General features: G+C 34.1%; 4 protein-coding genes and 1 pseudogene across 4 annotated transcripts; 3 read left to right on the top strand and 2 right to left on the bottom strand.

Annotated features, from left to right (window-relative positions):
- Positions 1–2,972: 2,972 nt before the first annotated feature.
- On the bottom strand, positions 2,973–4,080 carry LOC143624622 (senescence-specific cysteine protease SAG39-like). The gene is made up of 2 exons (XM_077095205.1): positions 3,645–4,080; positions 2,973–3,565 (listed from the first exon to the last, which is right to left on the bottom strand). Exons 1-2 carry the CDS (start codon positions 4,078–4,080, stop codon positions 2,973–2,975), a joined length of 1,029 nt encoding a protein of 342 aa, XP_076951320.1.
- A 1,586-nt stretch (positions 4,081–5,666) lies between these two features.
- Positions 5,667–11,679, top strand: LOC143624621 (putative sphingolipid transporter spinster homolog 2). Its single transcript, XM_077095204.1, has 15 exons — positions 5,667–5,731; positions 6,863–6,994; positions 7,081–7,182; positions 8,333–8,437; positions 8,518–8,593; positions 8,708–8,782; positions 8,866–8,968; positions 9,044–9,119; positions 9,200–9,291; positions 9,361–9,437; positions 9,520–9,633; positions 9,824–9,943; positions 10,717–10,845; positions 11,212–11,290; positions 11,394–11,679. Exons 1-15 carry the CDS (start codon positions 5,682–5,684, stop codon positions 11,510–11,512), a joined length of 1,449 nt encoding a protein of 482 aa, XP_076951319.1. The 5' UTR covers positions 5,667–5,681; the 3' UTR covers positions 11,513–11,679.
- Positions 11,680–13,560: 1,881 nt separating this feature from the next.
- LOC143624664 (putative sphingolipid transporter spinster homolog 2) lies at positions 13,561–20,153 on the top strand. The gene is made up of 14 exons (XM_077095236.1): positions 13,561–13,862; positions 14,268–14,369; positions 14,448–14,552; positions 14,624–14,699; positions 14,811–14,885; positions 14,980–15,082; positions 15,145–15,181; positions 15,284–15,360; positions 15,436–15,512; positions 15,580–15,888; positions 16,262–16,390; positions 16,476–16,554; positions 16,662–16,783; positions 19,971–20,153. Exons 1-14 carry the CDS (start codon positions 13,561–13,563, stop codon positions 20,151–20,153), a joined length of 1,776 nt encoding a protein of 591 aa, XP_076951351.1.
- Positions 20,154–21,392: 1,239 nt separating this feature from the next.
- LOC143624663 (putative sphingolipid transporter spinster homolog 2) lies at positions 21,393–24,905 on the top strand (annotated as a pseudogene).
- LOC143624624 (soluble inorganic pyrophosphatase 6, chloroplastic-like) lies at positions 24,786–27,591 on the bottom strand. Its single transcript, XM_077095208.1, has 6 exons — positions 27,292–27,591; positions 26,317–26,477; positions 26,138–26,238; positions 25,874–26,055; positions 25,627–25,725; positions 24,786–25,016 (listed from the first exon to the last, which is right to left on the bottom strand). Exons 1-6 carry the CDS (start codon positions 27,535–27,537, stop codon positions 24,924–24,926), a joined length of 882 nt encoding a protein of 293 aa, XP_076951323.1. The 5' UTR covers positions 27,538–27,591; the 3' UTR covers positions 24,786–24,923.
- Between the last annotated feature and the right edge of the window lie 37 nt (positions 27,592–27,628).

Raw genomic sequence — 27,628 nt, 5'->3', positions numbered from 1 at the left:
AGGTTTGAGTTCCCAAAAGTATAAGAAAGTTGCCTTTCAAAAAGTTAAAAAAATATACTGCTAGAGCTTGGAGCTAAGTAACCATGAGGTTTTAAGTTTTTTATTATTTTATTTTAACTCGAGAATGTCTTTTAAATATATAATTTTTTTCCTTTCTTCCCCTATCTAGTCTTATCATTTATTTTCTTTGTATTTTAAACCCGAGAATGTAGTGTTATTCGCCACTAGAAATGGCAATTAACTTTTAGAGTTAAGTGCCATTTTAGTACATGTGGTTTGTCCAATTACGCAACTTTAGTACCGATTTTGAATTTATTGCAAACAGCTACTTCACTTTTCTAAAACTTGCAATTTTAGTACTTTTTTCTAACCCCGTCTAACTTTGTCCGTTAAGTCGAGGGTAATATGGCAATTTCATTATTTTATTTATATTTTCCTTTTCTTTTAAATATCTTCCCTCTAATCCCCTTTTAATCCAGATTGAAGCTTAAACCAGCATTGAAGCTCAAGCTGTGATGCCATGCCACCATTAACTACTACTAACCACCGTAGGTCATCACCATCGCCGGTAGCCACCATCTTTGACCTCCACCATCGCCGGTATCCACCATCTCCGGCCTCCACCATCTCTGGCCTATCCACGATCACTCTCTCTCTCCACCAGATCTAGCCGACAACCACCGCATGCTCATTAAAAACTCTATTCTAGTTCCGGAAATGAGATAAGGTGTCGGAGTCGACAACTTTTGCTGTCGTTTTCTCCCCGGAAAACCTGCAACTATGGTTGTGGCAGACAAAGAGAAAGATGGTTGTAATCCTCCATCTCGTCGGAGACTATGGTGGAGGTGGCCGACGGTCCATGGTGGTGATGAGGGTGGAGGTGGCCGGTGGTTCATGGTGGCGACGAGGGCTTGAAGATTACATGTTCTTTTCTATTCTTTTCATGTTTTTTTCCTATTCTTTTCATGTTTTAAAGATAAAAAGTAAAAAATGTGGCATATAAGATTTGAGTACAGGGGTTGGAAAAAAGGTGAGATAATCAAAAGAGGAAAGGCAATTTAAAAGAAATGGAAAAAATAAATAAAATAATAAAGTTACCAAATTACCCCTCACTTAACGGACAAAGTTAGACGGAGTTAGAAAAAAAACACTAAAATGGCAAGTTTTAGAAAAGTGAGATAGCTGTTTGCAATAAATTCAAAATTGGTGCTAAAGTTGCGTAATTGGACAAACCATAGGTACTAAAATGGCACTTAACTCTAACTTTTATTCGCCACTATCAATGACAATTAACTCTTGATCTAACATAAAGCTTTTCATTCTTTTATTGCTCTTTTATTCGACAATACTAATTACTAACCCCAAAACCCCATCTTGTGATTAAAAATAATATCCAACACCCATTGTGATTAAATGTTTGAAAATAACCCCACTTCTAGAAAAAATTCTTAATTAAATCAAAATCAACCCCTTCCATGACGCACGTCAACGACGGTTAAGGTTTCTCTCGATTTGAGACAGCCGGAGTCATAAGTGAAATGTGGAAACGATGCCATGAGATTCGCAGATCTCACCCAATTGACCGCCGGTCCGACCATAAATTAGGAAACTTCTTCAGTGGATGTGCCGGTGAGTCCGTGGAGTGGGAAACCACATTTGGAGAGTTTGATTAGTGGTGATGTGAATTTGTTGCCGGTGAGTATATGAATGCGGGGTTGGTTAGAGATAGGAAAGAGGAAGAAGACAAGAGGTGGGGTGGGGTGGGGTTGGTTAATATAATTTTATTTTTAAATGAATAAAAGTTAATAAAATATTAAACAAATTGTAAAGACGGATTTATCCTCGATTTAACTATAAAAGTAGACGGAGTTAACGAATTGGACGATATTGGCAATACCTGGGAAACCTCAAGGGTTCAGTTGCAAAAAATAAACTTTTTGGTTGAAAATAACAAAAATGACCAAACCTCAGGAACAATTTTAACACTTTACTCTATTATACTTTTGGACTTTCTCAAGTGAAGATTGAAATGGATACTAAGGATAATAGGTTAACATTTGATGCCACCAAAATGGTCTCCATCATCTCAATCTTTTTATTCTTGTTGAGTAGGGGTTCATAACATGAAATTGGCAAATTTGGCTTATCGGGAGATAGGGCAGCACGTCAATATAGATGAGGGTTAAGACCACTCACATTAGCAAACTTTTGATGGTTTGTTTTACTATTAAAAAAAATAAAAAGTATAACAAATGGCCCAAACCGTTTGCTCCACCAAACAAAATTGCAAACCATTTCACAGTCACATGTCCACATGTCTATGATCTTTCTTTTAATTTCTTTTTCCTTTTTCTTTCACACCAATTAGTTTTAATTATAATATTGATTTTTGCTAATAATTTTTAGTAATTATGTTGTTTATTTTTTTATTAACACACCGATATAAATTTTATTAAAAACAAAGTCTGTAAAAAATATATTTTTAATATAAAAAAATATTACTCATTACCGGTTGAAATTATATATATATTTTTTATTTTCAAATAAAGAAATTATATTTTATATTTCTAATCACTCTTAATAAAAAAATGATTATAAATCATATTTATTTAATAAAAAATGATGAATGTAGGGTTGCTAATGAGTGTGAAAAGTTTGGTTGAGTAGGTTAAAAAGAGAGAAATCAGTTTTACAATAAAGATTGAGTTAAGCTAGTTTGTGAATGTGAATAATCTAAGACACGGGTCAAAATGTGTGTTGGTCAAACTTGGAAGATACATACTTATAGTTTAAAAAATGTTTAGTGTATTAATTATATATGCCATTTAAATGTATGTATTTCATTTAATCTTTGGTTTGATATAGACCCAATATTTCACAAATAAAAACATATGTACATGATGATGAAAGGGAACAAGTTACATATATTCAACATCTTTCTTTGTGCACACATATAATTATGTACATAAGTATCAAGCAACTGGATAAGAAGCCATCATAGCAATACCACACAGCCCTTCTTTGGCTTCAACATCTCGCTGCATCCTAATATAACCTTCTTCACCCCAAACCGTGCCCCATGAGTTCTTCACGAGCCAGTATTTGATGCCCTCACCAGTGGTTCCATACCCAACAACTGTAACCCCATGGTCTAATTCAGTACCACAACTTCCATTAAAGACACCACTCGAGTAGAATTGGAAGTCAGACTCCCCAGCATCAATGGCAACAGAAACAGGTTGCATGGCTACAGCCTTCAACAATGCAGACTCACTGTTGGTAGGCACATCCTCATGTCCACTGATCTTGGCTGCAGCAACACCTTCTTTCTTTATATTACAAGTTGCATCCACTGCTTTGTAAGGATATGCAGACTCTGAGTTGATCCCTTTGTTTTTTACAATAAACTCAAACCCGTCGTCCATGTATCCGCCTTCACACCCTTGGTCCTCACCACTCCTATCACAGTCCATAAGTTCTTGCTCCGATAGTGAAATTAGTTTACCCGTGGTGATTCCTGTAATTCCTTCGGTGGCGGCGATTGTCGAAAACGCCCAGCAACTTCCTGTTGATTTTAGAACAAATAGTATTTAGAAAAAATATATAAAGTACAAAAAAAGATTTGGAATTCGTGATAGCCTTACCGCATTGGCCTTGATCCTTGATTGGAGTAACAGCTCCTTTCTTCCTCCAATCAATGCTAGATGGAACCGCAGTCACATATGCATACCTAAATGGTGTGGTTTGGCCTGATCTTGGCATGGATGGGAACTTGAACCCGTTACGTGTGGCTTTAAACTCTTGATTTGTTTGGTCTGCAAATTCATTAACACTCAGCTTGTAAGCCCGGTTACCAGCATTGTTAAACGATTCTATGTACGCCACATTGTTCTTGAATACCTTGAAACGCATTTCTTTCTCCAGATCATCTTTATATACACGCCCGTAACGAGCCATCCATTGTTCATGCCTTTGTATCATATTCTCTTTGTTTAGTGTTCGAGATTTGACCTGGCATGCCCACATCCCAAAAACAAGCAGTGTTGCTACGATGATTAATGTATTGTGTGATAAAGCCATGTTATTAAGGATCGATGAAGATTATTAATAATTTGCTAGATGCTGAGGTACTATATAAGCAAGGAATGTATATATAGAGGATGGATATGCTTAGTTATATGTAAAAAGTTAATGTTGAAGTTTGATTAAATTAGTAGCTCACTACGTGACTGGCATGGCATGGCAAGGCAATATCTAGTGAACCATAATCTGGCTTTTCTTCCTATAATTTGTTTTGATCATAAAGTTCATTCAACGTTCATATGGTGACTATTTTATATGTTTTTTAAATATGTTTTGTCTAATTTCATCAACGGTGGATCATTTAATGTTGTAGGTAGAGGAGGACCTAGAGTTTAATTGATGGGAAAATAAATAATTTATTATATTCGACCACATGCAAACTGCAAATACTACTGCATAAATTTAAAAGAAAACTATAAATACTACCAGGTCATCGTCAAAGTCGGGAAGTTGTGCACGATGTGATATACGTACTTTTTTAATAAAGATTTGAGTTTAAAAATATATAATTGATTCTACCTAAGTTAATAGCCACATTTCCTATCAAAGACTCAAAAGTACATGTAAGTTGTTTTTAAAAAACATATAAAAATAAATAATTCATATTTTGTAACTTTCTAATACAAATTAACATGTAAAACTAAGCAAACATGTAAAAATGAAGGAACATAATCAATCGTTATTAACATATGTGTTTTAATGACGTGATCACTTTATAAATGGAACACAAAAAATAAACTAAGGTCTCGTCTAGGCTACTTAATCATGTAACTTTTTGAAAAGTTGAACGAAATCATAACTTTCTGTTGTAACAATACTCAACCCACCAACTTACAAAACTGAACTGAGACAATTTACCCATAAAATTCCGTTTGACCGGACTTGCCATTTCAATTGCAAAATCGAAGAACGTATCACAAAACTGACAAGGCATTCGACTTCCGATCCAACCAGTTCGAGTGACACATCCTATCCGTGTTTAAACCTAAATAAATAATAAATGTAATTTTGTCATAAGATAAAATTATAAAATATTATTATCAATAACATTTCAAGAAAAGAAAAGTGAGGATCATCAAATAGTCTTTTTTCTTCTTTTCTTCACCAACACAACCAACCAAACCATATTCATTCCTTGATTCAAAATGGTTTGATCAATCAGACGCCTCCGCCGTAACCGCCGTCCGGTAACTTCTTCTTCTTCATTCAGTCAATCCAATCCTACTTTACTTCATTTCCAAGATCCAAATTACTTACTTGTTTGTTTTTAAGCTACCAACTTAACTAATTTATCAATCCATCATCCATCAAGCCCACCCCTATAATTATTATCTCAATTATTAATTAAACCCAAATCTTGAAAATTGCTATAAACCCAACTAATTTCATTAATGAATCATTCCGTTGACTATTGTATATCTATATCTATATGTATATCAATATAATATCCAAAGTTATTATCTTGTAGAATATACAATAATAATAATCGTACAGTTAATCAATGATGTTCAGGCAGAGGAAGGTTGTTTACAAGGGGACTCGAGGATCAAAATAATTTCAATTCCTCATTTACACATAGAGATATTATTCAAATAAACATGGCTATAGATTCATCCGAGTCTGCTCCGTCTTGGTTTACTCCCAAAAGGTACACTCTTCATGCTTCTTTTATTTTACTTCTAGGTTTTTCATCAATTAAGAAAAATATCAACCTAATTAATATAGGAATTCACATGTTTTGGTTTGGGATAATTAGTGTTTTTAGTTTTGTGGTGCAGCTTCTTTTGTTTAGTTGGCGATATTTGGTCGTTGGGTTCTGCAATACTAATAGCTAATAGTGAGATTAGATTCCTAGGTGGAGATGTTGGATTATATCGACATCGTGGTGGTTAATGAATATAAATCCAGTGTTGTAGCTATGCAGTCAATATCTGTCCTCATGTGAAATATCAGCGATATTGACCGATTTTCTCGATATTACTGCTTTAAGGCTTAAATGTCAACCGTTAGTGTTTTAAGTCTTAATAAGTTCCTACTTGCTACAATTGTTAGTGTTTTGCAAGTTGCAAAAGGATGATTTGGTAATAGTAGGAGACCATACTGAATTGTTAGTGTTAAATTGCTATATATGTAAATTCTGCATGATATTAAAATTACCAATATCCCACCAATGTCCCAACGCGATAACCGATATCTCAAATCTCAGTCCTTGTTTTTTTCACAAGCTGCTTAGTGTTGCAGAACTTGCCAGTCGGGCGGTGGGGTGGACTAGCGATTAATCGGATTGGAAGTTTTAAATATAAATTTACACCCCCACCCACATTTTTATATGTAGTTTACATGTATGTACACATTTTTTATGTGTGTATATATGGAATTGCCGGAAACTGCTGGAGTCGCTGGACGTTGGCCGTAAACTGCCGCAAATTGCAAAAATAGGCCGAAATTAAGGCCCAGCTAGGACCGATTAGGTCCGACTACAAAATTTTTTCTCCGATTACCCAAATATTAATCAGTCACCGGATAAGTCGCCGATTAGTCGTTGACTAGTCCCCATTTTTACAACATTTAATAATAGATCTGAAACTGGATTTACTTTAAACAGCTTCTGTTACAAGTGTAATGGTTTTGTATTAGTCAAAGGGTCAATAATGTTTATAATAGATAGTTCAGGGTAGTCATTTGTAAATGGTGTAAGTAACCTGGTGAGGTTAGGTTTCAGTTCTATCATTTTTATAGTAATTTTATCTAACTCTGCTTGTTGGTGCTATATGCATAGGTTGCTTGTAGTATTCTGTGTGATCAACATGGTAAATTATGTTGATCGAGGAGCGATTGCAAGTAATGGTGTAAATGGGAGTCCTAGAAGCTGTACAGAGAGTGGCGTGTGCTCAGATGGGAGTGGAATTCAGTAAGTTACTTTATACGCGCGCTGAAATATTGTTTCTTTATAACATGATTTCTAATATGTTTTTGTGTACCTTTATTGTTTTGCAGGGGTGATTTTGACTTGAATAATTTTAGAGATGGTGTTATTTCTTCTGCTTTCATGGTTGGACTTCTTGTTGCGTCTCCAATATTCGCATCTTTGGCGAAAAGGTTTTATCACTTCTAAATCATTAGCCGCCATTTTTGTTAGATGACAAACTATTAGGTTTATGTTTATTGACTAATTAGTTAATATGCGTATCTTATTATTAAAAAAAGGCATGATATGTCGGTTTTGGACAATAATAACGTTTGCTGAGAAGTGGTGTTTGTTACTTGACAATCATTTTGTCAAAAGAAATTGTTATGGCTGCATGATTGTATGATAATTTTTTCCTGAATGAATATTACTGGGATTACTTAAATTTTGTTGTAAATTTGTCAAAATGGATCATGGTCAATTGAGTTTGGCTGACATAATGGATCCAAACAGCTTTGTTATTTGGCTTTCTTTCAATTCTTTTTACAAAAGGAGGGCATGCCATACAATCAAGCGTATATATATATATATCTCACACCACATAAAAAGAAATAAAGAATTAGTAGATTACTAACATATTAAATATCAAATTATTTCAATACTTGATAGTTGATCTAATAATATCTTTTGTGAACATGAAAACTTTTATCTATTTATAGAAAAGTGCTTGATTATAGATAGACATTTGATATTCATTTCATGGCATATCATTCTGTTATTGTGTAATATAGTTCCATACCATATCACACCGTTGTGAAATGTTTTTTATGTACTTTTTTTTTTGTATAATTTAATATCGTACCATAACCTGTTGTGTTGTTCCATACCATTTGTGTCATATTGTACCATATTATACCTTATCTTATGATTTCTTACTATGGTTTGGTACCATTTGATAATGTATTTTACTATTTTATAATCTGTATCATGTAGCACTTGGGTATAAAAAGGTTTTAAACGTTGATGCAAATTTGAACTTCAAAAATTTGAAGATGACAAAAAATGCTGGACTGATTGGAAATTGGAATCTAAAAGAAATCAAAGTGGATTATTAAGTTCACTCGAGTTGGATAACATGTCGAAATTTATTATTCGTATAATGACTAACAAATGTATTGTACTTGGTAGATAAAACTAAAGTTTAGTGGTATGAAGTCATCAACCTATTTGACCCATAACAGTACTACATGTATTGAAGTCATGAGCCCATTTGGCTCATTAGAAATGAAGCTTTGACTTTTTATAATTACATGTTCTTTTCATTTTTGTGTATACGAGCAGCATCAATCCATTTAGACTTATTGGAGTCGGATTGTCAGTATTTACTCTTGCTGTAGCTGGTTGTGGGCTTTCAGTTGACTTTTGGTCCATCGCGTTTTGCCGAATGTGAGTTGACTACTTCAGAGTCAAACACCGGAGATTATATTACTCTCTTTTGAGTTTTAGTGTCACATTGTTGTATTTAGGTTAGTTGGTGTCGGTGAAGCTTCTTTCATAAGTCTTGCTGCTCCATTTATTGATGACAATGCTCCACATGCTCAGGTTCCCTTCCTCACAGGCTAACAAAAACACACACACACACACACACACATATCTTTTAGAAAAAATGTGTTTTGGGTCAACCCAACCAATCTGTTTTTTTTTTTTTTTGCACAGAGGACGGCATGGTTGGGAGTATTCTACATGTGCATACCAACTGGAATTGCTGTTGGTTATGTTTATGGTGGGGTGGTATGCACCTGATCTTTCTTTTTCAATTAAATGAATTTGACTGGAAAAAGTCAAAGTAATGGCGATTGTTTATTGTTTTGTAGGTCGGCGGTAGTGTTGGTTGGCGCTATGCGTTTTTCGGTGAGGCAATTCTCATGTTGCCATTTGCTATTTTAGGGTTTGTTATGAAACCGTTACAAATGAAAGGTATTTCTTTTATATTTCATATAAATATATAATAATGTTTGATTTCACCATAGTTTTATTTGCATGTATATATAGGTATGTCGCATGATAAAAGTATTCTCGGGTCCTTAAATGAAGAGGTTACTGAGCATAGCTCTAAAGAACATTCCAGGTGTTTATCATTATATAAAATCCTGTGTTTTATAAAGTCAGTGATATAAGGATTTGAAGAATAAATTTATTTTGTTGTAGCTATGGCTTATTTAGTTCCAATCAGTTATCAAGATTTTGGCAAGATATGAAGGCTCTTTTGCTCGAGAAGATATATGTCATAAATGTTCTAGGTACTTGTTAACTTTCTCAATCTCTTATCAACTATAATAAATGTTAATTTTTTTAATGGTTTTTCTTAGGTTATATTGCATATAATTTTGTCATTGGTGCATATTCCTACTGGGGACCAAAGGCTGGTTATAGCATATATCAAATGGTATGGTTGTTTTTACTTTTGTGTTGACTGTTGTTTTTTGTTACAAATAAGAGAGCTTATCTGAAATTTTTGTCTTTTACAGAATAATGCTGATATACTATTTGGAGGAATTACCATTGTTGGTGGAATTGTGGGAACAATAGGAGGAAGTATTATTCTGGATCGCATGAATTCAACAATCCCCAATGCTTTTAAGGTAGATGCTTTCTGGGGGTAAACTTTATAGAATAGTAACCAAGTTTCACTACTGTTCTAATTGGAACGGCGGTGAAACTTGGTTACTATTCTTTGAAGTTTTCCCATATTTTCTATATCTCTTTTGTTTTGTAACTTCTTATGTTTATATCTTTGGTTTTTTTTTATTAAAACTATTTATACTTTTGCAGCTTCTTTCCACTGCAACTTTCTTTGGAGCAGTATTTTGCTTTAGTGCCTTTTGTTTCAGTAACTTGTACATTTACGTGGTTCTCTTTCTTATTGGGGAGATACTTGTTTTCGCCACTCAGGTAACTTTCTTTGTAAGGATATAAATTTACAAGAATTACAGCTGCATATGGCAATTTTGACCCGTTTACTATTTAATAGGTCAATTTGGGTTACAATTTATCCCTGAACTATCAGGTTAAATAAAATAATACGGTTTTTACACAAGATGTACGTTTGTAATCATATTTGACCACATTATAAGAAAAAAACTATTTTTTTGACCAAAAGATCCCATCCATTGTGAACTGTACAGAATTGCCGGTTTTGATGCGCTATTAAACCTGCTCGATCCGCCATTATTTGTTTTTAGGTAGTGCATGGGTCTGTTTTTGAGCTCAAAACCGAACCAAATACCAAAAATTCAATTTTTGAGTTTTTGAAAACCGATCGGTTTTGGATTTTGGTTTTCTCGGTTTTACCATTTGAGTTTGAACATTTTGGCCGGAAAAAATTGGCTCATAATAATGAATTTGGGCCTAAATCTTTTTGTTAATTAATATATAATTGTTTATTATACATTGGGGCTAAAATATTTAGGTTACATTACTTATTAAATTCTTAAAAGCTACATAAATTTCAAAGTATAAATTGAAAATTCATAAATTCGGCTTGGTTCATTGCTTTGTTTTAATTACATGCAAACTGAAAGTTCAACTTATATGGAAACATAAAACCAAGCCGTCGGTTTTTGTTTGGGTTCTGTTATTTCGGTTACGGATTCGTTTTTTCGGTTTCATGCACGCTCTTAGTTATAGGTTTAGATTCTGATAGAAGTATATTGTGTACTTCACAGGGGCCCGTGAATTTTGTGTGTCTTCATACTGTTAAACCAAGTTTGAGACCGTTATCAATGGCTATGTCAACTGTTTCAATTCATGTCTTTGGTGATGTGCCATCATCTCCACTTGTTGGTCTTCTTCAGGTTTGACTTTCTTTCACATATTCTTTATTTTTCTTCATTATGTGGAACCCACCATCCGATTTTGTTCTTTTTTTCTTGATGATTCTATTAGGAGGCTACCTCTGAATCGGTCAGAGGTATAATGTAATGTGTTTGGTTCACTGAAAAGACCCCTCTTAATGGCTCATGGAGCCTTTTAATGGGCAAGTGTTAGAAGCATGCTGAATGATTTAAATCAAAACGTTTAGATTGAGCATAGATGATTATTCTAGATTAGTGTTATTGTTATAGCTATATCTTTTTCATTATTTTAATGGGGTTTAGTTGCATTTTAATTTGCAATATGAATCTATGTTATTAACAAAAAGCTGCAAATATGTGACACAGGACAATGTTAACAATTGGAGGATATCCGCCTTGATCCTGACTTCAGTATTTTTCTTGGCAGCTGGAATATGGTTTATAGGTATGATACGACGTGTTCAATCATGAACATATCTAAAGGGGTATTTTAGACATTTTACCAGCAGCCTTCTCATGTATGTTTGCTATGCGTTTTGGTTACGCAGGTATCTTTCTTGAGAGTGTGGACCGATACGATGAAGATAGTGAGCATGTGGGGTCTGTTATTGATCAGCCAGATGTAATGCCTTTGCTTGAAAATAAACCTGCAACTGCATCACCATGAACATAGCTAGATTGATAGACTCGACACGAAGCATATGTACATTGTTTTCAGCCTCTCTTGTTTGTAACTTTAAAGTTTTCACTCGTGTAGCCAGCTGGTTTAGCACTCTGTGTATTATGTATCGGATGCATGCATATATTGGCGATTAATGTTTGTTAAAAACATAACAATTGACAGTACGATTCTCATGATGATTACAGTTTGATGGGATCATTTGTGCCATTTGGTGGCTTTTTCCCATCACAACCCCGAGTAATCTGTAACTCGTTCGTGATGCTTGCTATGAGAAAATTGAGCGACAGGTTTTCGGTTATGTTTAAATGGGTCTATTATTTATATAAATATAATAATCCAATAATTAATCATGTGCATATATTAATCATGCTTGAAATTTTAAAACTTTCTGTCATATAATTATAAAAATTAATTGTAAAAATCCACTATTAGTACATTTCCAGAAGAATAATATATTACTTTTTTGCTTCACAAGGAACAGGATTAGGAATAGGAATAATGATAATATATGTGGTGCACAATTGCGTTGTCTCTCTTGGGATTTATCATGTACACAATTGCTAATAAATTTATTCACAATGGTTTTATTTTATCAATCCTCTGTATATCTACACTCTGCCCCATAACCACCATCCCGTAAGCTGTAGTTCATTCTTTGTATTTTAATTTTATCAACCTCTGTTCTGTATATCATTGATGAGACTTTTTTTTTAGATAAAATAGAGTGAAGGGCTGCTTTGTCATTTATCAAAGTAGAAGCGGTTAAGTGGAAAATGTATAGAGATTAGTTTGAAAGTTAGTTAATGGTAGTTGGCTACCTATCACATGTGCTTAAACCAGTAGTCGGTCAAAGGAGGTCCAAATCCGCTCAAATTGTTCGAATTTTGGTCAAAGTCTGACAAAATTGGTCAAATTATATAAAATTCCAATCTCGTCAAAACGTTTGAAGTTTTTGAAAAATTGTACTTATTGATCCAATCTGATTAATAAGTTAGAAAAATTACATACAAAATTCCATTGATTGACTAGTGCCTAGTGAGTTCTAGAGCACTGATTTAAACTATGTCAATGATTGACTCCATTGATTATCCTGTAGGTGCATCATCAGTATCTATGAAAACTCCAAAATTAAAAGACAAAATAACAATAATTAAGGAAAAAGTCTTACCAAACACACAATAGTAGTATTAATCATAAAATGATGTTCAGGCAGAGGAAGGTTTACAAATATGGCTATAGATTCACCTTCTTTATCCGAGCCTGATCCGTCTTGGTTTACTCCCAAAAGGTACGCTTTTCATGTTATTTTTCGATTTTTCTTAAGACGTGAAATTATTGGAGTTTGGTTATGGTTTGGGATAATTAATGTTTTCAATGAGGATCTGATGCAAGAGTTAGCAGACTCTTACCTGAACCAACTTGACCAGACCGGGGAAAACTAGGTATAAACGGCACAAACTTAAAAAGGCGTAAGGCTACCAGCGGACAGAAGGTCCCAGTGAACCGGGTCATGCGGCAAACGCCTCTGGCGGTCTGACTCAGCCTATTCAGCCTTAGTGCGTTATTCAAGGATTAGCTTAATTTACGTTCTTATTGTTAGTCTTCATTTCAGTAACTATGAGTTAATTTGTAACTGTATGTAATCGTTTTATTCATTCAGAAATTTATCAACTTTATTTTGAGAATTATTATTCTCTGTGTTTTATTGTTATCTTGCTTACATATGCAGGCTGCTTGTAGTGTTCTGTGTGATCAACTTGGTTTATTATGTTGACCGAGGAGCAACTGCAAGTAATGCTGTATATGGGAGTCCTCGAAGCTGTACAGAGAGTGGTGAATGCTCAGGTGGTAGTGGAATTCAGTAAGTTACTTCATTCACAAGTTGAAATTTTATTGTTTTTTTTATAAAATCATTCATAATATGTTTATTATGAATGATTTTATAAAAAAAAAACAATAATATTTCAACTAGGAATTGTTAGTATAGGTGAAAAAATAAAGGAGGGTAGATTGAGAAAACACAAGCACGTAAGATGGAGGTGGCGGAGATGAGGATGCTGAGGTGGATGTGTGGGCACACAAGGTTGGACCGAATAAGAAATGAGGTTTTTAGGGAACGGCTAGGAATTGTTAGTATAGGTGAAAAAATAAAGGAGGGTAGATTGAGATGGTATGGGCATGTGAAGAGAAGACAAGAAACAACGCCAGTTAGAGTAGTGGAAACCCTCAATGTAGAAGGAAGGAGGAGTAGAGGGAGACCCAAATTGACGTGGGAGGAGCGGATTAGGCAGGATTTGCTAGAGTTACACCTCTCTGAGGACATGGTCCATGATAGGTGTTCATGGAGACGTAGAATTAAGGTTAAAGACTTTTAGAGAATGTCCTTTTTGTATCTTAGTTCTAGCTTATGGGCTTAGACTCTTCTACATTTTAGGCAGATTTGACTTATATTTGTTCTTGCGTTGGTATGTCTATTTGGACACTATGATTTCGTATGTGTGGGTATTTTGATTGTGCCACTTTATCACTATAAGTTTTGTCATTGGTACTTGTGTGTTTATATGTTGCATGCTTTGGAGCCGAGGGTCTTTTTGGAAGCAGCCTCTCTATCCTCATGGATAGAGGTAAGGCCTGCCTACATCACACCCTCCCCAGACCCTACCAATAGCTTTTGCTAGTTGTGGGATTTACTGGGTACGGTTGTTGTTGTTGTATTCATAATATGTTTATTGTTTTGCAGGGGTGATTTTGACCTGAATAATTTTAGAGATGGTGTAATTTCTTCCGCTCTCTTGGTTGGAGTTCTTGTTGCATCTCCAATATTTGCATCCTTGGCCAAAAGGTAATTTGTTACTTCTATTTCTGTCACATGACAAAAGTAAAAATTTTAAGTTGACTATAACTTTTTGTATATGAGCAGCGTAAATCCGTTTAGGCTAATTGGATTTGGAATGTCAGTGTTTACTCTTGCTGTAGTTGGTTGCGGGCTTTCGGTTGACTTCTGGTCCATCACAATTTGCCGAATGTGAGTTGACTACTTCAAAGTCAAACGCCTTTTGACTTTCGGTATTGCTTAATTATTATTGTTGTGTATAGGTTAGTTGGTGTTGGTGGTGCTTCTTTCATAAGTCTTGCAGCTCCATTTGTAGATGACAATGCTCCACTTACTCAGGTTCTCTTTCATTTTTTATGCATTTTAAACCATTTTAATAAAAAATAAAATAAAAGAAAATACTTCATATAATTATATTTGTTACACTGCTTATACCATTTGTTTGTACAGAAATCAGCATGGCTGGGAATATTCTACATGTGCATACCAACCGGAATTGGTATTGGTTATGCTTATGGTGGATTGGTATGCACCCGATCTTTCTTTCTTCTTTTTGTCACCCTAATAAGTGAGTCTGACCCGAAAAGTCAAACTAATGACTAATGTTTTTGTTTTGTAGGTTGGAGGTAGTGTCGGTTGGCGCTGTGCATTTTTTGGTGAGGCAATTCTCATGCTCCCATTTGCTATTTTGAGCTCTGCGATGAAACCGTTACAAATGAAAGGTATTTTCATTTAATAATGTTAGATTCCTTTGTAGTTTAACGAGTATTATATGTATATATAGGTATGTCCATTAATGAAGAGGTCACTGAGCATTCCAGGTGTTTCTCAATGCCATAATATATAAGTTTATACTATAAGTCAATGATATATGGATTTGAAGAATAAACCTGTTAAATGTTAATATAATATTCTTCATTTAGCTCCAGTTATTTATCAAGACTTTGGCAAGATATAAAGGCCCTTTTGCTTGAGAAGACATATGTCATAAATATTCTAGGTAACTTTTAATTTTCTCAATCACTTATCAATTATAATAACCGCTAACTGTCTATTTTATCATCGTTTTTGCTAGGTTTTATTGCATTCAATTTTGTCAACGGTTCATATTCATACTGGGCGCCAAAGGCTGGTTATAGCATATATCAAATGGTAAGCATGTTTGACCTTTGTGTTGACTTTTCTTTTTTTTTTGTTACAAACGAAACATTATTTACAGAACAATGCTGATACATTATTTGGAGGGATTAACATTGTTGGTGGAATTGTGGGAACAATAGGAGGTAGTATTATTCTAGACCGCATGAGTTCGACAATCCCCAACGCTTTTAAGGTAGATGTTTTATCACTTTTATGTGATACTATATTTCTTTGTTTTATATTAACAAAAATTATTCATTCTTTGCAGCTTCTTTCCACTGCCACATATTTTGGAGCAGTGTTATGCTTTAGTGCCTTTTGTTTCAGTAACGTGTACGTTTACTTGGTTCTCTTTCTTACTGGCGAGATACTTGTTTTCGCCACTCAGGTAATTTTATTAAGGGTGTAAACTGACAATTGTGACATCTATTGCAGTTACAGATGGGGGTGTGAAGTTTTGACACGGAATTTATATTTAAACTATTAATATGTGAAAATAAAAAGATTCAGGTCAATTCGGGTTACAATTTATCTCTAATCAGTTGGATAAATAAAAGAAAGAGTATTTTTAATGATGAAGTCTCTTAAATCTTTCAATTCAAAATATTAGATTATTATTGAAAACATATACTTTTTTCAGATCATATTTGTCCACTAGTTTATTTTTTACCGGAAGTGTGTTGGGCCGGCCCTGCGCCTTTTTGAACAGTACAAGTATACCATTCTTGATCCATTTTCCACTCTAATATTTCGGTTATTAGGGGCCCGTGAATTTTGTGTCTCTTCATGCGGTCAAACCAAGTTTGAGACCGTTAGCAATGGCTATAGCAACTGATTCGATTCATGTCTTTGGTGATGTGCCATCATCTCCACTTGTTGGTCTTCTTCAGGTTTGCTTTCACCTTTTTGTGGACCCCACATTATTCCATCTTGGATATGAATCATTATTTTTTTTAACTTGTATATGTAACACAGGACAAAGTTAACAATTGGAGGATATCTGCCTTGATCCTGACTTCAGTATTTTTCTTGGCAGCTGGAATATGGGTTACAGGTATGAGATATGATGTGCTCAATCATGAACATATCAAAAAGGGTATTTTAGACATTTCACTAGCAGTCTTCTCATGCTTGTTTGTTATACTTTTTATTATTATGCAGGTATCTTTCTTGACAGCGTGGACAGATACAATGAAGATAGTGAGCGTATGGGGGCCGTTATTGAGCGGTCAGATGCAATGCCTTTGCTTGTAAATAAGCATTGTGTGCAAGACTCGTTGCCGGTTCAGGACATTTGACCAAGTCAATGATGAATCTGTTTTCGCATACTGGACAGTAGCGTAACTAGTGTTACATAATTAGAATATACTTCAGGTAAATGTATAAGTTTATTAAGTGTACCATTCGTTACAAGATTAAAGAACCTAGCTTCTAAAAGTGTACAAAATACAAAATAAAATGGGTTATAAACAAGTGTTTGTTACGCTTTTCTACGTCCTGGGTTTCCAGATGGTTTTGAGGAAGAGCGGGAGTGGGTGTAGGGCTGACGGTATTGGTAATACAAGTCTCATACGTGATTGTAGAACCATGTATCACGCCTTGCCAAATACCCTTTAGTTAGTTAAACTAAAATAGTGACTAATGGTTTGGGTAAACGAGTATGCATGTTTTAGAAAATCAGGCCAAGTATCACCTAATGTCATACCGGCACTTTTTTAAACTATTCCCATACACGAAAACCCGTCTTGAATATTTTGGGTTTCGAGCTTGCTCGTCTGGTTCGGGTTCATTTCCCTATGTGGGTGTTTTGAGGCTTGAGAAAACAAAAGAGACATCCAATTTTCCACGTTTAGTTAATATTGATACAACATTTAAGAATTAAGGTGAACTAAATTGTTGGTTTGTTGTGCTAGGATTAAAGCACACATGATCTGAACACAAAACACGAAAATAATAAACAGACACAACAAGGATTTAGCGTGGTTTGGTGACTCGGTCTAGACTAACCTACATCCACATCCACATGTGACAACTAGCTAGATATTCTTTATTGAATGGTAATGATTACAACTACATTGAATGATTTATATAGAGACTAAAGTACGATTTGTAACTTAGTAAACAAGAAATCCCAAATGAGGGGGGCTCTGAGCCGACACCCTTCACCCATCTCCTCTTTTGCGATCTCAAATCCGACATGAACAAGGCATACAAACCCAAACAATCAATAGATTGACCAGGATAAACCTGGGTCTAGATGAACAAACTCTAGAACAAACTAGGACTTGCTACATACCCTTTTGAACTCTTTGTATATTTTACAAGAATTGCACCACACATCTATTTTCTAGAAAATACACAACCTAGAGTGTGAAAGATTTATTGACGATAAATCTTGAGAGTTGGTTCATTTATGCACTAGTTTGTCGTTTCAACATTTTCATTTAGGGCATATCCAATGGGAGGTTTGAAATCCTACGTGGAGCCATTCTGGATTTCATAATTGTGCTCTCTCTCATTAAAGTTGTGTGTAGAAATATTGTGTATTGAAATCACAAACCATTCATTAAAGATGAGATGATTCCAGCAACCACATTTATTTGAATTATAAATGAGACTTCAACACCTTTTATTTGATTTAAATATACATGAATGGGAACGCTTTTTTCTTTTCTTTTATTTTTAAGTTATTAAATTATTAATAGAGAAAATTACTGTTTGAGTTCCTGTGGTTTTAAGGCGGAGGCATAATAGTTCCTGAAAATTTTTTTGAACTGGTTGAGTCCCTGTGGTTTCAGAAACGAACCATGTCGTTACTTAATTTTCAGGGTAAAACTTTCATTTTACTAAAACCACAGGGACTCAAATGGTTTGTTTCTGAAACCACAGGGACTCAAATGGTTTGTTTCTGAAACCACGGGGACTCAACCAGTTAAAAATTTTTTAGGGGACTCACTGTACCTCCGCCTTAAAACCACAGGGACGCAAACAGTAATTTCTCTTATTAATAAATAAAAATCTATAGTCTTCTATATGTATATATGTATACACACTTTCATTCACTAGCCAAATGTCTCACTTTCTTCATAAACAGGAATATATACCAAATTTTTTTAATGGACAAATCAGGTATGGACCTGAAAACACTAGCAACGCATGAGAAGATATGTGAGATGATAAGGAAACATCATAGCCTAGTTTAGTAATTATTTAGGTTTAAGTATGTTTTTTTATGTGTGTGTGTGTTTTTTTTTTTTAATATTGTATGTTTTAAGTTTAATTTTGAAGTGTGCTTTTTTTTCTAGTAGTAGTTTTTTTACTATTTATTTTATATGAAATATAAAATAATTAATTGTAAAAGAAATAAATTGATATAGATTAAATAAAGGAAAAAGTAGGTGATAAGGTGGCGGTTTGAAACATTAATAACCATTGGAGGAGAAATAAAAGTTTTTGTAAGTTAGTTTAAAATCTGATAAAACATGCTAAGTTGACGGTTTAAAACAAAACAAAGATCAGCATTGGAGATTCTCTTATGCACTAGTTGGACTTTTTGATATACAATTTTTGTCATGTGAACCATGGAGAATCTTATAGTACATAAATAACTTCGCCTTTATACGAGTCCTATAAAAGTCATAGCAGTCTCCTGAGTAAGCTAAATGAGGCCAACATGCTAAGTTGACGGTTTAAAACAAAACAAGGATCAGCATTGGAGATTCTCTTATGCACTAGTTGGACTTTTTGATATACAATTTTTGTCATGTGAACCAAGGAGAATCTTATAGTACATAAATAACTTCGCCTTTATACGAGTCCTATAAAAGCCATAGCAGTCTCCTGAGTAAGCTAAATGAGGCCATGGCTTTAGGCCTCCACTTTTTATAGGGCCTTTATTTTAAATAGGAGCTATATATTATGAGATTTTGAAGTAGAGTTTTTTTAGAATTAGTAACTCATTGATGTGTCACAAATTAAAGAGGATTACATCATATCCATTATCACTGCATATCATCAAAATTATATAGTTCTTGTATACTCTTTAGCCTTATACGTATAAAGAAAAAAAGAGGAAAAAGCCTCAAAATTTTAGTTAGTTTTAGGCCTCCGAAGACGTTGAGCCGGCCCTGATAAAAGCTCAGTCAATAGTATGTCTAGTATCTCTCTACGGTGTTAGATACGGTAAAGTCTTACAAGTAGTATGACTCTATATGATTTGTATAAAGGGTGTGTAGGCTGGTGAAAAGTGTCTGAATATACGACCCAATAAAAATCGTAGTGTTCTAAGAAATTTTAGATTATAATTTTCAATTATATAAATAATCAACCGGATACAGTATGCGACTTTTTCTTGTTTTAATTGCTAAAAATGATTTCATATCAAGTTTTAAAAGGTATTGTGGCATAAATTCGTTAATGTTGTTATTTAACAGTTTTACTTTATAATTTAACATTTATTATATTTATTAGATTGGTGATGAAGACCTCTATTTGAGGAATGCAGTTCGCGCGCTTTTTCATGCTGCCCCACGGTTTCCAAATGCAGTCAACCAACGTCACGAAGATAATATTATTTCTTTTATTCTTATTGGATATTTGGTCCCTGCACCTCTACATGGATCTCAAATAGGCCTCTCTACATTTGAGAATTGAAGAACATCATTCAACTATGTGTTTTGGTTAATGTTACTATTTTATTTATTTTATTAGATTTTATTTTGTAATCACCCATGAATATTGTAAAAAAATTTAAGATAGGAGAAAAGGTATTGGTTTAGAAATAGAATGTGTACATGAGCATCAAGTGCTAATGGCTTTAGGTGTTACCTTTGTAACGGTTTTTGAGTATCGAATACAATATCTCAAGAGTAGCTAATAGTTATGTAGAAACTATTAATCGCCTCAAGTAATTTAGTTCAACGTTAAGTCCTTTGGATTATGGTCCAGTTTTTGAAACAAAGCAATGATTACAATATATAGGTTAGGATTCGCAATATTCAGTTTAAGGCTTGCAGAAATTAGAAAATTGACATGAACAATTACTTACAAATAATTATGAAATGAACAAGTTTAAGAATAATAAAGAATGCATCTATATTACCTATTTTGCTCGATCTGGGTGATCCGGATGCACACACGACCAAACTAAAAACACTACCATTGATTTAATTTTCGATAATTTATTTGTAATTATACAGGCTTTTTTTATATAACTATCAGATTCGGGTTAATAACTTGTTCATCAACCGTGTGCTGATGATGCACTCTCTAACTCTTACCATCATAGCGGTAACCAAGTCCTCTTGACACCCATCAAATGCCATAACTCAACAATATCTTACTCATCCGCCATTCGGTCAATGTTTGAACTTCGCCCTAAAGTGTTAAGGAAACCATTCGGTGAATATTTAATAATTTAATTAAAGTATTTTACAACATCCCATCATCCTGTCATAGCTTTACTATTGGTGGGATACACTGAGTACGATGATGATGATGACGACGACGACCACAACATCCCATCATCCTAACATGAGTAAAAATTGCACAAAAATCATAAGCTTGTGGTGCAAATTGTGAAATTATAAAAAGAATGACAAAAATAGCAATGCATGTCAAAGTTTGAAACAGGAAATTAGAGTAATAAATCCAGAGAGTCACGGAACACCACTTAGGAACACCATGACACAACAAGTTTAAAACAGAAATTAAGCGGATACATTGACATGAGAATATGACACCTGTTACCTTATAATTTAACTAAACGGATATCTTGAGTTTCTTCATGGACAACACATTTTCCTTGCACTTTCTTCCTCTTCAACAACAAATCTCCACTAATATTATCTTCTGTATAATTAAAACCAGATCATATCACATACATTACATGAAATGGGCATTGCAGATGAAGCATCCCACAATCGGGTAACAAACGAACAAAATAATAATCATTCGGATGGTATTTCGATTGGCAACGACGTAAATGAGTCGGCTTCTTGGTTTACACCTAAGAGGTAATTGTTATGTGATCATGTTCTTAAACAATTTATCGGGAAATCGTGGATCTGTGATTTGTTCATGTTTTTTTTATTGAAGTTTGATTGTGTGATCACAGGTTGCTTGTGTTATATTTTTTGATTAACTTGGTAACGTATTTGGATCGCGGGGTGATCGCGAGTACAGGTGTGAATGGTGTTCCAGAAATTTGTAAATCTAATGGAGAATGCACACATGGTACTGGAATTCAGTAAGTGTTTTATTGATTTTTTTAAAACTTTTGGTTACCTATAGTTTTTTTAGAGGAGGGTATCGTTAATTTCCGGTTGGGTTTTGGTTTTGCGTGTATCAAAATCCAAACTGTAGAAGCCAAACCAAACTGATAAAAGAACGATAAAACCGACTATTTTTGTTGAATTTATGGATTATAATTGTTATGCTTTAAAGTTAGGTAATTTATAAAAATGAATGAATGCATAATTGACAAAATTATTTAGGCCCAAAGGCCTAAATTTTTTAGGTCATATTTTCTGGCCCAAAAATTTCAAGCCCAAATGGCAAAATTGAAAAAACAGAAACCAAACCATACCATTGCGACAACCAAAAAGATCGAAATAGAACAGTTTTTAAAAACCCCAAAAACTGAATGTTTGATTTTTGGTTCAGTTTGAGTCCAAAGCCGACCCAAACTGATACACACACACCCCTACTTTCTAAGGAATTTGTGTCACCACATTCATGCCTATAGTTTTCTTTCAATTTTGTGTTATCAATAGTTACTTTAGTAACTTTTTACTTTTGTTGTTTTTTTTAATTCCTTGTACCACGTTTTATGTTTTCTGGATACTATCCTTTACATGTCAAGAAAAAGTTTTTTTGTTATCGCCTTTTTTGGCACCTGTTTCATTTAAAATGAGTGATAATGAACTAAAAATAAGTAATTTGATTCATATTGTTTGTTGAGTACTTAATCATTTTACAGGGGTGAGTTCAAATTAACTAATTTCGAGGATGGTATTCTGTCTTCGGCGTTTATGGTTGGACTTCTTTTAGCATCTCCAGTATTTGCATCAATGGCCAAAAGGTAAACTTTTCATGACCATCTACATTACCTTTATAAAATACTAGGTTATTTTAGATTGCTAATAAAGTATGTTTTTGGTGGTTGTTTATTGAGCAGCTTCAACCCCTTTAGGCTTATTGCAGTTGGGTTAACAGTTTGGACATTATCCGTAATGGGTTACGGGATTTCAATTGGTTTTTGGACTATTACCGTTTGTCGAATGTGAGCAAACATCAATTTTTGTGTCACGTCATTACCACAATACAAATTTCTGTTATTGTTGTTTTCAGGTTAGTTGGTGTCGGTGAAGCTTCGTTCATAAGTCTTGCAGCTCCGTTCATTGATGAAAACGCACCTGTAGCTCAGGTTAAATCTTGTCACTTCATTTTATTGATCTAAAAGAACACTATCAACCGGTATCCAAACTTTTGTAACATTTTTTATTACAGAGATCAGCATGGTTGGGAATATTTTACATGTGTATACCTACGGAGTTGCACTTGGTTATGTTTATGGTGGATTGGTAAGTAAATACAGTATAAGTTGTAACATTTATAATACATCTTGTTATAATCTTATATGTTTTTAGATTGGAGGTGATTTCGGTTGGCGTTATGCGTTTTTTGGTGAGGCGGTTTTGATGGTTCCATTTGTTATTTTGGGGTTTGTAATGAGTCCATTGCAACTCAAAGGTAGTTATTAAATTTTTTAGGCATTATGCTGCTTATAAGTTGATATTTTAGCTTATTGCTTGTGTTTATTTATTCAGGTATTATTGCACAAGAACAAGCTGCCACTTCAAGTGAAAAGCCAAAGAAAAAATCGAGGTTTGTTTTTAAATAAAATAATGCAAATTGGGTTTTATTAATTTATATCTAAATTTATTGGTACTTACGTTTTTTTCTTGCAGGTCTAGACATGTTACTAGTTTTTTTGATGATGTAAACTCTCTTTTGAGTGAGAGGACATATGTAGTAAATGTTTTAGGTAATTATATTCCATACACTATTTTGCAAAGAGATATCATGTGACAAAAATGTGACATTAATTGGTTATTTTTGGATGGTGTTTGTAGGTTATATTTCATATAATTTTGTCATAGGGGCTTATTCATATTGGGGACCAAAGGCTGGCTATAGCATATATCATATGGTATGTGTTGCAACTTGCAAGTGAGAAGTTTTCAAGAAAATATAAAGTTTCAACTAAAATAAAAAGGAAATTTCGTATCTTTCGTAGACAGATGCAGACTTGATGTTCGGAGGGATAACAATCGTGGGTGGAATCGTTGGGACATTGTCAGGCGGTTTTGTTCTTGATCGTATGGGTTCAACAATCCCTAATGCTTTTAAGGTACACAATTTTTTTCATTCGGTTCATTTACAGGTCTAACAATAAGTTAATGTTTTGTGTTGATTAAATATGTATAATTATATCCGCAGCTTCTTTCTACAGCAACATTTTTCGGGGCAGTATTTTGCTTTATCGCCTTTTGTTTCAAGAACATGTACCTTTTTGTGGTTTTCTTTCTAATTGGGGAGATGCTGGTTTTCGCCACTCAGGTAACTTTTTTCAATCTACATATTCTGCCTGTTACCAAGAAAATAGTTACTGATTTACATATTTTTTGACTGTAGGGTCCAGTGAATTTTGTGTCAATTCATTCTGTTAAACCAAGCTTGAAACCATTGGCTATGGCTATGTCTACTGTGTCTATTCATGTCTTTGGTGATGTGCCCTCATCACCACTTGTTGGTGTTATGCAGGTCTGCCTTCATTTCATATATAAAAGAATATAAACATTTATAAAAACACCTAATAGAATATGAGTGACTTTTGATAGGACAAAAGAATTATTAATTTGTGCAGTTGGATTATGATTTTTTTATGCTTGTTTTGGATCATGTTGATGATGAATTAACAAGTTACATGTAAAACAGGACAAGCTTAAAAACTGGAGAAAATCTATTTTGATCTTGAGTTCAATACTGTTTTTGGCAGCAGGAATATGGTCTATAGGTATGGTGCTCTTCACTAACTGAATCTAGAGGTGACAATATTCTTTAAAAAAAATAATATTTAATATTTTTCGAGCAGGTGTGTTTCTTCCTAGTGTTGATAGAATGATAGATATGATGAAGATAACAGGACACCTGCAAGTGAAGCAAGTGAAGATGAGAGGGGCAAAAGAACCGCACATTCTCCCGAACCATGAACATAGCAACTTCATAAACTCGCTTTTAATTTGATTCACCCGATTTATGTTATAAGTTCTCATAAACTTATAGAATTAAAAAAAATATTCAAGTTGCCTTTACCACAAATGATGTAAAAAATACCGAGGCAGTCTTTTAAATTTGAATCTACACAAGTGAAAGCTCCCCGGCAGGGGTTGATCTTTTCACAAGCTTAGCCCATGATTCGTTTGTCTCGGTGATCACCTTCAGAGCATAATCCTGTTATTTGCTTCGGATTGTTAGTTTCGTTTAAAAAATAAAATAAAAAGTGAATTACACTTTTCGTACTCTAGGTGATTACAAAGAATGTTCTTTCCACTAACGGGTGTTAAAATTATGCTAAACTTTTTTTTTACAAAATGACTATTTTGCCCTTACACCTAAAAAATATGTAATTTAACATTTCCTTACCTATTTATTTTTGGGGAATTTACATATTTCCCCTTCCTAAACTTTGAAATTACATATTTCCCCAAATCATGCTTAAAGAGCATTGTACATTTTGCATTAAAAACTCATATTTTGGGAAAATATGTAATTTCAAAAGGTTTGGGATGGGGAAATATGTAAAAATCCCTTTATTTTTCTTTAGGTGAAAATTACACATTTTGTTCTTTTAAGGATAAAATAGTCATGTTACAAAATTAACAGAATTTATAACACCAGTTAGTGGAAAGGAAGTAGTGTGTTACAACTTTTCAAGTAATGGACGTTCTTTGTAACTACCTTAGTTATAGGACAAAAAATGTAGCTTACTCTAAAACTAAATGTATGAAAAAGTTTCAAAATTTATGTGACCTGAGTTGAGAAATGATTATTATTATTATACCTTATTAGCTGCTTTGTTGCCAAGACCAAAGTTGTTGGCGGGTTTGCCATCGGGGATCTTGTAGTCCCTGAACCAGTCTCTTATTGCAGTAAGAGTACCCTACACAAAGTCAACTCATGTTATGTTTTATCTCTAACGAGTCAAAAGTCAACCTAAGTGTATTTTAAATGCATACAAGCTAGTGAAGATACTAAATCACTTTATTTGAAAATTTACATTATTATGACGTAGTTGTAAAATAACATACCGTAAAATGCTTCTCAACATCATCGACATCATTAACAAGTGAAGCCTTCGGATCGTCCAATGAAATTGCAATAATTTTCCAGTCAAGTTCTCCCTCATCAATCATAGCTAGACAGCCTAAGGGTTTGACTTTCATGAGTTGACCAATAGTCCCACGGCTTTCACCAATTTCAACAACATCAACTGCAGATATAGTTTAGCTTTTTATTTAATGTAACAAAAATATAATGGGACACATATATCAAATAACGAGATTCACATTTACCTGGATCATTGTCACCAAATGCTCCATCAACCTCAGGGTTTGCAAACGACGGATCTTCCCATGTTTGTGGAAGCAATCCATAATTCCAGTTAATATTGTAACTGGGAAATAAAAGTTATAAAAGTCAATAAGTCACGGATGAATTATGAGATAGTCAATATGAAATTTGAATGGCTTACGGGTAGTATCTAAGTTTCCCTTTTTTGGTATCCTGCTTAATTGGAGTGAATACTTCATCAGTAGCAACCTCCATTTTTGCGCTCGATTCTTTAGGAATTTCAACAATAAAGTTAAACGCCCCATCACCTGTGTGCAATGGTATATCATGCCAAGGTGAAACCTTAAAACAACATGATAAACCACCATTAGCATACCTTTTCAACATTCAAGTTCAAACACCATTATATGATAGAAAACATCTTTCTGTAATCAAGATTAAAGATGAAAATTTCAAGAACTTAAACCCAAATTCTAAGTCACAAATTAACCCATCTGATCCAAGTTAAATATAACATTATTAAGAGTTTACTTGAAGACTGAGTTATAACGCAAGGGTGACGACAACCGAACCGAAATAAACTGAATTACTCGAAATTCAGTTATCAGGTTTTTCCTTGTACCCTTGGAAACCGAAATTAATCGAATCGAACCATTCATATTGTCATAAATTTCTAGCTTTTATACCTCCATTTCATGTATTTCTAAACAAAAAATTTAGCCCAAGTTCGGCTGCGGTTATTAACCGAACCAGACTGAAAACTGACAAACGAACCAAATAAACCAAACCGACTAACCGAAAACTGATAACCGAACCGAACTGTGCCATAATGGGTCAAACCAAACCTGACATTTTTTAACGGGTAACCCGAGCACGACCCGAGTTGTTTTAAACAAACCGTTTTAGTCGACCCACAACCTGTTGTTTTTCCTAGCGTGTTCGGGTTGTGTCAAAAATAGCCGTCCCTAAATTATTATTATCCCTATTATTTGGAATTCAGTTAGTATGTTACTGCCAAAATCAATTCATTTCAGACTCATACATAAAACCTAAATCAATAGCTAAAATACCCAATTCAAAAAATAGCTAGTCATAATCAAAGATCTAATCAACAAACCAACTACTAGATTATTAATGGAATAAAAAGCAAATTAACCTTTTTGCCAGAATTATCGACGAAGAAAACTCTGTAATCAAGGGTTTCGGGTAGACCCTCCTCCTGGATCTTAACATCGGGTCTGTAAAGTGCCGAACACGCAAAACCCCTCTTTTTCGAGATTAATAATCTGGCGGCGTTGTTATTGAATCGGAGATGAGGCTTCAAGAAGAATGGTGATGCGGCTGATTTGAAGCATGATGCGCCAATAACAGTCGTTGACACCATTACTCTTGCCGCCGCCATTGTTGATGAGTAACAAGGTTTCGAATTGCGACCACAAAGAGTAGTAGTGGATTGAGTGAGTGACTAGTAATGCTGATTCACCACTCCATTT

The sequence above is a fragment of the Bidens hawaiensis genome, unplaced genomic scaffold, assembly GCF_021521415.1.
Source record: "Bidens hawaiensis isolate Kalapana, Puna unplaced genomic scaffold, B.hawaiensis_p1.1 tig00003902_1, whole genome shotgun sequence".
Lineage (NCBI taxonomy): Eukaryota > Viridiplantae > Streptophyta > Magnoliopsida > Asterales > Asteraceae > Bidens > Bidens hawaiensis.
This window is presented reverse-complemented; position numbering and strand designations above follow the sequence as displayed.

Bases quoted from the DNA above. Each gene is read 5' to 3' on its own strand.
- LOC143624622 (XM_077095205.1), bottom strand. From the start codon at position 4,080: ATGGCTTTATCACACAATACATTAATCATCGTAGCAACACTGCTTGTT. The intron at 3,566-3,644 runs GTAAGGCTATCA...TAAAATCAACAG, and splicing joins CAAGGATCAAGGCCAATGCG to GAAGTTGCTGGGCGTTTTCG.
- LOC143624621 (XM_077095204.1), top strand. From the start codon at position 5,682: ATGGCTATAGATTCATCCGAGTCTGCTCCGTCTTGGTTTACTCCCAAA. The intron at 6,995-7,080 runs GTAAGTTACTTT...ATTGTTTTGCAG, and splicing joins TCAGATGGGAGTGGAATTCA to GGGTGATTTTGACTTGAATA. The intron at 10,846-11,211 runs GTTTGACTTTCT...TATGTGACACAG, and splicing joins CACTTGTTGGTCTTCTTCAG to GACAATGTTAACAATTGGAG.
- LOC143624664 (XM_077095236.1), top strand. From the start codon at position 13,561: ATGGAGGTGGCGGAGATGAGGATGCTGAGGTGGATGTGTGGGCACACA. The intron at 15,083-15,144 runs GTATTTTCATTT...ATGTATATATAG, and splicing joins GAAACCGTTACAAATGAAAG to GTATGTCCATTAATGAAGAG. The intron at 16,555-16,661 runs GTATGAGATATG...ATTATTATGCAG, and splicing joins AGCTGGAATATGGGTTACAG to GTATCTTTCTTGACAGCGTG.
- LOC143624624 (XM_077095208.1), bottom strand. From the start codon at position 27,537: ATGGCGGCGGCAAGAGTAATGGTGTCAACGACTGTTATTGGCGCATCA. The intron at 26,056-26,137 runs GTAAATGTGAAT...CTATATCTGCAG, and splicing joins ATTTGGTGACAATGATCCAG to TTGATGTTGTTGAAATTGGT. The intron at 25,726-25,873 runs GTATGTTATTTT...GACTTTGTGTAG, and splicing joins ATGTTGAGAAGCATTTTACG to GGTACTCTTACTGCAATAAG.